Source organism: Euprymna scolopes, chromosome 35 (genome assembly GCF_053919585.1).
Source record: "Euprymna scolopes isolate OS-2025 chromosome 35, ASM5391958v1, whole genome shotgun sequence".
Taxonomy (NCBI): Eukaryota; Metazoa; Mollusca; class Cephalopoda; order Sepiida; family Sepiolidae; genus Euprymna; species Euprymna scolopes.
Window position 1 is genome coordinate 25,029,951 of NC_136516.1, and position 12,500 is coordinate 25,042,450.

Consider the following 12,500-nt stretch of genomic DNA (forward strand, 5'->3'; position numbering starts at 1 on the left):
CTTTTTCTTTGCAGAGGATGGTTCAACCACGACTCAGATCTATACAACATATGTAACCACGGATTCTGATACAATCGATGTCACAACAGATTCTAAGACAACTGATACCGTCACAACGACGTTACAGGTAACTAATAAGACTGATGTTACAACGATGTTACAGACAACTCCTACCACAACAGGATCAAGTAAGTACATCTATTTTCTGCTGAAGCAAACATTTATGTCATCTCCATATATGTGATTAGAAATGAGTACAAACCTGATTTTATACAGCATGCAGTGTTCGTGTCGAGCAAGAAAAATAAAAAAAAAACATGGCCGTTGTGTTTACTCATAGGCTGGTGATCTCGTGAGGTGATGAGACTTCAAGGCATCTAATATTCATATGAAAGGAAGACGATTTCAATAAAATCTCTGTTGATCAGAGAAGGAAATTCCTTTTGGTAGAAGTGACTTTTTTCAGATGTGTATTGAATTTTGATACCAAGAATTGTGAAGAAAGAGAAGAATAGTTAACGTAAATTGTTGGGAGACTGCATATAATTTTATAGCAACTTATAAAAGACAATTAATAAAAGGCAATTAATAAAAGACAATTAATAAAAGGCAATTAATAAAAGGCAATTTAGAAAAGGCAATTAATAAAAGGCAATAATAAAAGGCAATTTATAAAAGGCAATTTATAAAAGGCAATTAATAAAAGGCAATTTATAAAAGGCAATTAATAAAAGACAATTCATAAAAGGCAATTTATAAAAGGCAATTAATAAAAGGCAATTTATAAAAGGCAATTAATAAAAGACAATTCATAAAAGGCAATTTATAAAAGGCAATTAGTAAAAGGAAATTAATAAAAGGCAATTAATAAAAGACAATTAATAAAAGGCATTTAATAAAAGGAAATAAATAAAAGGCAATTAATAAAAGACAATTAATAAAAGGTAATTAATAAAAGGCAATTAATAAAAGGCAATTTATAAAAGGCAATTAATAAAAGGCATTTAATAAAAGGAAATAAATAAAATATAATTAATAAAAGGCAATTTATAAAAGGCAATTAATAAAAGGCAATTAATAAAAGGCAATTAATAAAAGGCAAGTTATAAAAGACAATTAATAAAAGGCAATTCATAAAAGGCAATTAATAAAAGGCAATTAGTAAAAGGAAATTAATAAAAGGCAATTGATAAAAGGAAATTGATAAAAGGCAATTAATAAAAGGCAATTTATAAAAGGCAATTTATAAAAGGCAAGTAATAAAAGGCAATTAATAAAAGGCAATTAGTAAAAGGAAATTAAGAAAAGGGAATAAATAAAAGGCAAGTAGTAAAAGACAATTAATAAAAGGCAATTAATAAAAGGCAATTAATAAAAGGCACTTCATAAAAGGCAATTAATAAAAGGCAATTAATAAAAGGCAATTAATAAAAGGCAAGTTATAAAAAACAATTAATAAAAGGAAATTGATAAAAGGCAATTAATAAAAGGCAATTCATAAAAGGAAATTAATAAAAGGCAATTAATAAAAGGAAATTGATAAAAGGCAATTAATAAAAGGCAATTAATAAAAGGCAATTTATAAAAGGCAAGTAATAAAAGGCAATTAATAAAAGGCAAGTTATAAAAGACAATTAATAAAAGGCAATTAATAAAAGGCAATTAGTAAAAGGAAATTAATAAAAAGCAATTGATAAAGGCAATTAATAAAAGGCAATTTATAAAAGGCAATTCATAAAAGTAAATGACTCCGGTGGTATTTGGTACGCTGGATGTAGCATCAAATCATCCGGAAGGACATTTGAAAAATCTATGAATCCCCGATGTGTTAGCCTGCTTTTAGACCTTTGTTATTGAAGGTATCACCAATTTCGTTCAGAAACACCAGAATCTGGTTTGAAGTCGGGATTGAGAGAGAGTCCTCTGAGAATGAATCCTATCTCTTTTCAAAGAGACGTTATCAAACGAAATCAGGAGTATTATTATTATTGCTTTCTCTCCTCAGTTTTTCCGTCCTTCTTTACCCTTTTCACCTATTTGGTGTGGCGCCAGTTTATCGTGACCTACACACAAAAAGTATGGGGGATGGAAGGCAGGGGCGCAGGAGGGTTAACGCAAAATTATACAGTTTCAGTTCTCTTGATTCCACGTGATGTTCTTTTGTGTTTTGCATCTGTAGTCGTTTCTGTATGCCTGGCTTGTGCCTGTATCTCATGTGTGTTGGTTTCCGCATTCAAGGGTTTTCTTTAATAATCCAGCCGTTTTCATTATTGTTATACGTTGTATCTTTTAAGCCATCCCTCTGATACCAATTTCTCCCATTCTTTTTTCAAAGATTTTTTCGATATTGTTCCTAGTGCTTCTACGATTAGTGGGAGCATTGCATAGTAGTCTCAATTTTTAGATGTTTTTAGTTGATTTTCTTTCTTTGAACATCAGGTCAATTCCTGTGACTTTAGGTATCCAAGCTGTATCATAATACTTTCGCCGTTCCTTACTGGCAAGCCTTTTGCAAAATTGGAAAAGAAATTTTCTTCTCAATCTGATTAAGCTGTATGTGGTGACTTTTCGTTATTGTATGGAGAGTGCCAATTATAATGGGAATCACTTTGACTTCTTTACATTTCCATAGTTTAACTAATTTCCATTCTAAATATTGATATTTATTTTTTTTTATGTTTTTTTCTTTTGCACTCTGGTTACATTTCTTTCTCGAGCAAGCTTTCTTGTTTCAATGGAGTGTTTTAACAGCTGAAATAAAAAAAACATTTGGAGCCATATCATAGCAACAACCACCAGAAATGAGAAGGCTGCTCACTGAGTCGAAAATATTACCAAGAAAAATTAAAAATCTAAGATTATTCATATATACATATTTCTTTTTCTTCACTGAGAACAGACGCTCATTATGTTCATCTAAAAAATTTCGTTAAGTGATTATATAACTAGGAAATTGTTTAGGACGAATATAACAAGTTTCTGTTTCCACTAAAAGATAAAGCAATAAAAAGGTAAGAGTATTTATAGCTCTAGTATTGCACTATTGAGCTATTTAAAGGAAATTTGTGTTATTAAAATTTTAATTTGGATAGAAAATTTTATTTGATTCATGTATATATATATGTGTGTGTATGTGTGTGTGCTTTATTTACACAAACTTTAGATAAGCTAAGTCATCGGTACCGTAGGTTTCAAACCTGAATTATTGGTAACAGTTTTAAATACCAATAGCTCTCTTTAGCTGATACTAATTTGTCTTATAACCGGAAGTGATATCACTGATACTCAAACTCTTATAACCGGAAGTGAAATCACGTTTAACTCTCGTTAGTGAATGATCTAGAATCCAAATAATAAAATTTAAAATTTGTTTTTAAAATGTCCGTTTAATGCTTTGGATGCTAAAATATAACTAATCATATATATATATATATATATATATATATATATATATATATATATATATATATATATATAGATATATATGTGTGTGTGTGTGTGTGTGTATATATATATATGTATATAATTCTTTTTTTAATATAATAATTAAATACCTACAGATACTAGTGTTTCATCCTTTTGGGAATCTTCAGTGCAGCAGGGTGTCATGATTAATACCAGTCGAACGATTCGAACCCCGCAACACGAGACATCTCTGGTTCGATTAGCGAAGACCTAATCAATTATATATATATATATATATATATATATATATATATATATATATATATATATATATAATCAACATGTGTTTTACGGTATAAATAACAGCTTTGTGTTGTTAAATGTTTAGTGATTTATAATGAGTTGGTATTAAACTAGTGCATTTACCACTAGTCTCTCCTTTTTGGAGTAAAAAAAAAAACAATTTCAACCTCATAATAGGTCCTATTTTATCTACTAAGCTCCAACTCCTGTCCCATCACCACAGTGTTGCATCCCTGTACCTGCTTTTTATTTTTTTTTGCATTGATAAACTCGTTGCATTTGTGCCTCGTCAACGTACATATCCTGACAAACCCGCTTAACAAAAAAATCACACCCCTTTTTCTGTTGAGGCCCCTAAATACCAGAAAGCTGTCTACTCTAGTAGTTTATTCTCTCGAACAGCTACACTTTGGAATCCCCTTCCTGCTACCTGTTTCCCTGACTTTACTGATATGCAGAAGTTTAAATGTAACATAAATCAACATCTTATTAATCTTTCCTAGGCATAGACCCAAATAGTAGTCCCTTATGTCCAAGTGGCGATATGCCTTGTTGGGGGTGGGGGCTGAACATAAGTAAAAAAAAAAATAATTGTATCGAAATTGCGAAAAATATTGCAATCTTCCCATCACTAATATATATATATATATATATATATATATATATATATATATATATATATATATATGTATATGTATATGTATATATATATATATGTATATATATATATGTATGTATATATATGTATGTATGTATATATATATATATGTATGGAGATATATATATCTACATACATATATATATACATACATATATATACATATGTATATATAAATTTAAAATTAAAGCGATGGACTTATGCTAAGTAAATATTAATACGTCCTTACACCCACCCTGTTTTTTTTTTTTTGTTTTTAATGGAGAGTAGACAACGCATTGTGGATGCGTTATCAGCAGTTCTCGTTACTCTCACTTCCTCTTATTTGTCCCTCAGTCCTCATTTCCAATGAGTGATGTTTTTGACAAAGGGTGAAGAAAAAGCTGCTTTCTAGGTCAGTAGTACTTTGTAAAGAGTAGCCTGAGATGTCAGAAATTTTCTGTTCCTATGTCTATCCTTGTAGCCATGTCACTAGTAAGGGTGCTGGAGGTAAACGTTTCATCTGGGATGACATTATCTGCCTGATAGTCAGGGACTCGAACCTTGGATTAACCTCTCGATGCCATACTAGTGGGTAATTGTTATGGCTTTACCTTATCATGGCTACACACAAAAAAAAATCTTCCTCTCCTTTTCTCTCTTACTTTCCCTCTCTGTACTGCTCTAACCAAGTCTGTCGACCTGTTCCACAAATCCCAATCCTCAACATGAAATACCTCCAGAAAAATAACACGTGTAAACCTAGAACCCCATTCTCCAACGTAGACCCCTACTACCATGTCTCCTCCAACATCAGGGGTCTACGTTCCAACCTTCCAGAGGTTGAAACCCAATTACAGGAGACAAAACCAGACATATTCTTCCTAAGTGAAACTGGCATTAGGCCGACCGCTTCCCTTGACGAATTCATAATTAAAGGATACTCTAACCTAACATCTAAATCTGACCCCCAAGATCGCCATGGACATGGAATATATGCTTACATTGAAGATGGCTTTCCATGTGGTAGGGATATCTCCAGAGAAGACCCTAATTTACCTTATATGTGATTCCGGGTTGCACTTTCTTACATCACTGCATTTATATTCACTCTCTATTGCCCCCACAACAGTGGAGTTACTATCCTTAAGAGCATATCTGAGAAAATTCACCACATCCTGTCTGCTCACCCTTCAGCTAACATCCACATTTGTGGTGACTTCAATGTCCACAATGCGGAATGGCTAACCCACTCTAACAAGACAGATGATGAGGGGAGGTTCTGTCATGATTTTTCCATTGCCTATGACCTCACCCAGATTGTCTACGAACCCACCCGAGTGCCCGATACTTCTGATCAGTATGCTAGCCTTCCAGACCTTTTTTTCACAACTTTCCCTGAGCTATGTTCAAGTTTTGTTCTGTCTCCTCTGGGATCTTCCGACCACGCAGTTGTATCAGTTAAGATAAAAACGAAATGCAATAAGTCTGGACATGTACCTCTCCACCGTACTGTATAACGATACTCTACCGCTGACTGGGATAGCTTCCGTACACTTATATCCGATCTATCACTGCATTCCATGTTTAAAAAGATGTGTCCTCCATAGTATCAGATCTGACCGAATGGCTAATTGTAGGCATAGACCGATTCATACCATCCAAAAAATTCCAACAAAAACCTAACAGTCAGCCATGGTTCTCCCCAGAATGTGCTGCTGCCATCGCACACAGAAATCACTTTTTCCATAGCTACCAACGTAATAGATGCACTGAGACTAAAGCTGCCTTCAGGACTTCCAGCAACCACTGCAAAAGAGTAATAAAAAATGCAAGAGAGCTATATGCTCAGTCTGTTCGACTCCAATCATCAATGGACCTGAGGTCATCTCGTCAGCATCAGACAAGGCCAAACTATTTGCCAAGAACTTTGCAGCTAATTCTACCCTATGCGACGAAGGCCATCAACTTCCCGTATTTCCTCCTGTAACGGACAACACGCTCTGCAACATACAAATATCTATGCGTGATGTCGCCAAGCTAATCAAGAACCTGGATTCGAGTAAAGCAACTGGCCCTGATGGCATTCCAATCATTGTGCTGAAAAAGCTTCAACCAGAACTTGCCCCCATACTTACAAAACTCTTTAAGCGTTGCCTTAAAGAGAAGTGCTTCCTAACACCCTGGAAAACCTCATCAGTATGCCCTGTATTTAAGAACTCAGGTGATAAGTCCTCTCCCTCTTAGTACAGACCAATAAGTCTCCTGTGTGTCATGAGTAAGCTGATGGAATCCATATTAAATAGAGAAGTAGTCAACCACCTCAGCAGAAATAACCTTCTTAGTGACATGCAATATGGTTTCCGTTCTGCCAGATCTACAGCAGATGTGCTAACTGTTATATCTCATAGGATTAGCAAACCTCTTGACAAAGGCTTCCTCTCTACGGCAATTGCTCTTGACATATCAAAGGCCTTCAATAAAGTATAGCATAAGGGCCTACTTCACAAGATGTCCAGCTACGGTATAACTGGAAATGTTTTCTCGATCATAAAATCATTTCTCTCCGATAGGCTCATAAGAGTAGTAGTTGATGGACAGAAATCAGAGGCCTACAGTATTAATGCTGGAGTCCCTCAGGGGTCCATCCTGGGCCCAACTCTCTTCCTGATCTACATCAATGATTTCCCAAAACACATACTTAAATCATTCGTTGACATCTATGGCAACACATCAAAAGCCGTAAATGACAAAGTTCTCTCAGATTCTCTCTCCTCTGATCTTGAGCGTGTGATGCAGTGGGGGAGGAGGTGGCTGGTTACCTTTAATGCATCTAAAACCAAGCTCCTATCTTTACATCGTCAACGCTCTGATCCCCCATCTGGCATCAATTGATATGGGTGGCTCTCGTCTAGGGGAAGCTCCATGTTTTGATAAGCTTCTGGGCTTGACCTTTACCCCTGACCTGAAATAGAATACGTACATCAAGTCAGTTGCCAAGATCATTGGAAAAATGGTAGGATCGTTCTACCGCTCCAGAAGATATCTCACCCTGATGCAATTCTCTATCTGTATAAAAGCCAAGTACGTCCAAGGATGGAGTACTTCTGCCACATCTGTGCAGGAGCTACTAAAAACAGCCTATCCTGCCTTGACAGAGTACAAAATAGGCTTCGTGGCCTAGTGGAGGATGCCCTTTTCTCTTCCCTGCGAGCCTTTCTTTGTTTTATCGTTACTACCATGGCAGGTGCTCGTCTGAACTCCAATCTCTGGTCCCCCCTCGCCAATCTTTTACGAAAAACACCCGTCTAGCTGAAACCACTGTCAAAAAGTTTCCCCACTCCTTATCTGTGCCAAAATCAAAATGTAGATTCCATAAACAAAGCTTCCGGTTGCCTATTTCCCACCTGACTACAGCCTGAATGTCTTCAAGTCCAATGTGAACAAATTCCTGATGAACCGCCTCCTTAAGTAAGACACTTTATCAGATCTCCTAAACTAACGTACTGTACACACAATTACCCTTATCCCCGAGTGGCTTCCGGGCCTTGATAAGTGGTGACTACCTTGTAAAAAAAATATACATATATATATATATATATATATATATATATATATATATATATATATATATATATATATATGTATATACATATATATGTATGTTTTAAGAAAAATAGAAAAACTGAATGAAATTATTAAAAAATCAACGTTTCGTCCTTATTTCAGAGGACATCTTCAGGATAATTGAAATGAAAATGTAAGAAAAGAAAAAGTCATAGATCGTGCGAAAAAGACAGTTTTTGAATCCTACCCATGTCGGGAAGGACAAATATGTGTGCGTAATATATATATATATATATATATATATATATATATATATATATATATATATATATATATATACATATATATGCATATATATATATGCATATATATATGCATATATATGTATATACAGGGTGTCCGTAAAGTTACTATACAGTCTTATTGTTTTATTGTATTATATTTGTATTAATAGCTAATATTTATTACAGGGTGTCTGTATAGTGACTTGTAAGACTGTATAGTAATTTTACGGACACCCTGTATATGCATATATATATATATATATATATATATATATATATATATAGAGAGAGAGATAGATAGATGCCTTTTTAAGAAATTTTCTACGTTTTGTCCCCATTTTCGGGGGATTTACTCAGGAAATGATAAAGATGATTGAAAAAAAAGCCGAGAGTTATTTCGTCGATCATCTCTATCATTTCCTGAAGTCCCCTGAAAATGAAGGCGAAACGTTTTAAATTTCTTGAAAGCGTCATAGATTTTTCTTTCTTTTTTTCATAACGTCATATTATCATACCTGCTTTTATTTTCACATATATATATATATATATATATATATATATATATATATATATATATATATATATATATATATATATACATATAAAATATATTTGTAATGAGCAAACAGTTGATAAAATATGTTAAAAAAACACTTTGAAATGAATTAAAAACATATTTAATCTGAAAAGGAAACACTAGATAAATGGATAGTTTCGAAGTTCGGAGTTTCGAAGAAGTACTTTCCTTATTTTTTTAATAATAATATTTTTAACTAACTCTGTTTTCCTTGTTCCTATTTGTGAATTATTTCACTAATTTCTGCTTTTTGGATTACATTGAAACATCTTAGAAATTTGGGAAAATCGATGTGATCCGTTTTTGGCCAGAAATTTGGCGATTAAGGGATCAAAGTTCAACGATTTGACCTTTGAGAAATCTACCAAACTCCTCTGACAATTTTGGGTCTAAACACTTTAACTTTTAGATATAGCTTCCGTGGACATGGATCTAACTTAATAACTTGAGTTGAGTCCAAAACAATAAAATTTAAGGGGTCATAATAGGGGTCAAAGTTTTAAAAAATTGACCACTTTTTTTTTTTTTTACTCAATATACATCTCCAAATACCCGGGCAACGCCGAGCACCAATCCTAAAAAGTGAACATGTCTGTGTGCCTGTGTACATTTTCCTACGCAATAACTCTGTCAATTTTAAGTCTACAGATTCGAAATTTGATATACAGGGTACTGAGATTAGGGAAAATCGATGTGATCCGTTTTCGACCAGAAATTAGGCTGTGAAGGTGTCAAAGTTCAACGATTTGACCTTTCAGAACTCTACCAAACTCCTCCGACAATTTTGGGTCTAAACACTTGAAATTTTAGATATAGTTTCCTTGGACATGGATCGAACTTAATAACTTGGTTTGAGCCCAAAACAATAAATTTTAAGGGGTCATAAAAGGGTTTAAAATAAAAAAATGGACTTTTTTTGGGTTTTTTTTTATTCAACATACACCTCCAAATACCCGGACAACGCCGGGCACCCATGCTAGTATATATATATATATATATATATATATATATATATATATATATATATATATATATCAATTAATGATTATTTATTTTATTTTGATCTAGGTTTTGTATATTCAAGCGTGTTGGTAATGAACATGCCATTCCCTGAAGATTCAGCAAAACAAGAAGAATTAAAAACAGAAATAAACTCTGCGGTAAGTTTTCCTTATTATCTCCCTTGTCTTCTCACACATGGCATGATGGTCTTCTCATGAAAGTAAAATCTTTTAGTATTACTGGATGAATGCTTAGCATAATTAGATCCTTCTGAAATGAGTGAAGCACCCATGTTGTCCTCGATGGGCGTACGTCCAAAAAATTTGATATAAATGCAGGTATTTCTCAGAGATCGATCCTTGGTCCCGAACTGTCAGCTAAATTTCAACCTTTGTCCCATTGGCAAGCAGCAAAATCTCACCCCTTCACAGTAGAGATCCCCAGATGCCAGAAAGCCTTATAATCTTATAGTTTCTTCCTAACAACTGTTAGTCTTTGGAATTCCCTTCCGGGTTCCTGCTTTCCCGACTGTACTGATATGCAGAAGTTCAAGTGTAATGTGAACAGACATCTTGCTGCTCAACTCCCTTCATAGTATCCCTGCAACTTATGCTCCAGATAGTAACCCTCTACATCAAAGTGGCACTGTGCCTTGTTTGGAATGAAAATGCAATGACAAAAAAAAAAACTTACAAATACTCCTTTTCCGTTCTGGCATGTGATAGCGAAGTCGATGATATTGATTAATCAACTAATATAGAAAGTAGACACACGACAAAAATACGGCAAAAACTTGTGTACATAGCAAAATATAAAAGTGTTATTTTCAAGAAATAGACGTGTGCGCGTGGAGTCAACAGAGAGGATGCTGGATCGTTACTATGGAATAATGACGATGCTGATTATCCTAGTTGAAGTGTCCTTTCGTCTTTTTACTGGGAGCTTTCGATGTAGTTGTTGTAGAGCTGTGACTGGCCGAAAAATAAGTTATTGATGGTGGGGGTGGCAGTGATGATATCTGAGGGACAAGCTCTGCCTTGAGAGGGTACAAAATGATAATGATGCTGATAAATTTGATGATGATGATGATGATGATGATGATGATGATGATGATGATGATGATGATGATGATGATGAAATATCTAAGGGAGGGGATCTACTCAGAGATCCCTATACTATGATGAACTACGATTAGATTGTTGGTTAGAAACAAGGTGCTGTAGTTTCTTTTCTGTTTGTCAATTTGTTTGTCTGTTTACTTGTTTGTTTGTATTTCTGTTTGTCTGTCTATTTGTCTATTTGTCTGTTTGTATTTCTGTTTGTCTGTTTATTTGTCTGTTTGTTTATTTGTTTGTCTGTTTATATTTCTATTTGTTTGTTTGTTTGTATTTCTTTTTGTTTATTTGTCTGTTTGTTAGTCTGTATTTCTGTTTTTGTCTGTTTGTTTATTTGTTTGTCTGTTTGTTTGTATGTCTGTTTGTTTTGTTTTGTTTGTTTGTTTGTCTGTTTGTTTGTATTTCTATTTGTTTTGTTTGTTTGTTTGCTTGTTTATTTGTTTGTCTGTTTGTTTGTATTTCTGTTTGTTTGTTTATTTAGCATCATTCATGATGATGTTATGGCATTCTATGCGGATATCGACTACTTGTAAGGGAAGGAGGGGCAGGTATTGATAGTATCTTTTCAGCGTTATTTTTTAGGGGTGGGGATTGGGGGAGTAGTGTAGTGCTTATTTATCCGCCCGTGCTTTATTCATCTAAACGTTGCCTCCTTTTTTGGGTGCTTAACATCCAACAGCGTCGTTTGGATGGATGTTACACACGTCTTTCGAGAAGAGTACTCAGTCTTTCATGACGAAACCACCCAACTCTAGAAATTATATATGGAGACTTAACGAGAGTATCAACCTCAATTTGCAAAAGTCGTGTTCAGTTTATTGGGCATTATGCACGTGCCACAGATGAACTTGTTTCATCTTTTGTACTGTAGAGGCACCCATCAACTCACAATCGATCACGAAAGGTAGCTTTTTCCGATAGGATATAACGAGATATATTCATCTCCAAGGAAGATCTTTTAGGTGCTATGACAGATAGGGAATACTGGAAGGGTGTAGTGGGTTCAATCTCAGCTGAGACCGCATGATGATGATGATGATGATGATGATGATGATGATGATGATGATGCGGGAAGGGGAATGTGATGATACATGGCCCCTCCTCACCAAACTTTCATAGAAAACACTCGTCTAGCCAAAACCACTATGAATAATTTCTCCCACTCTTTATCTGTACCTAAACCTAAATGCAGATTCCATGAACAAAGCTTCTTTCTTAGAACTGCACACCTGTGAAACTCTATTCCGTTTCCCTGCTTCCCAGTTGACTACAATCTGATAGTCTTCAAGTCCAACATAAACAAGTTCTTGATGAACGATCCCCCTAAGTAATCCAATTTACAAAATTCCCACTACCTTTGTTTACTACGGCGTAATCACATTGATTAATGTATACCCATTAACCCTTATCCTCGAGTGGTCTCCAGGCCTAAATAAGTGGTGATGTCTGTGTTAAAAAAGGATATATTTGTTTGAAATAGTTGAGTAGACTTCACTGCAGTAATCGAGTATTGCAATCGTTTTTTTGTACTCGTAGCTGGGAATATGCTTAAGTTTTAGGCTTTCGGTGTATCTGTCAACGTTTTCCTCAGGCTGCTATCTCGTCCGTAT

The 12,500-nt window shown here is 34.5% G+C and overlaps 1 protein-coding gene across 1 annotated transcript in view; it reads left to right on the forward strand.

Moving 5' to 3' along the window:
* LOC145259597 (uncharacterized) overlaps window positions 1-12,500 on the forward strand; it is a 258,287-nt gene that overhangs the window by 217,480 nt on the left and 28,307 nt on the right. Inside the window, exons 30-31 of the mRNA XM_080117250.1 lie at window positions 15-188; window positions 9,842-9,933. Of these exons, the coding sequence (XP_079973376.1) occupies window positions 15-188; window positions 9,842-9,933 (266 nt within the window). The remainder of the gene's footprint in view (window positions 1-14; window positions 189-9,841; window positions 9,934-12,500) is intronic.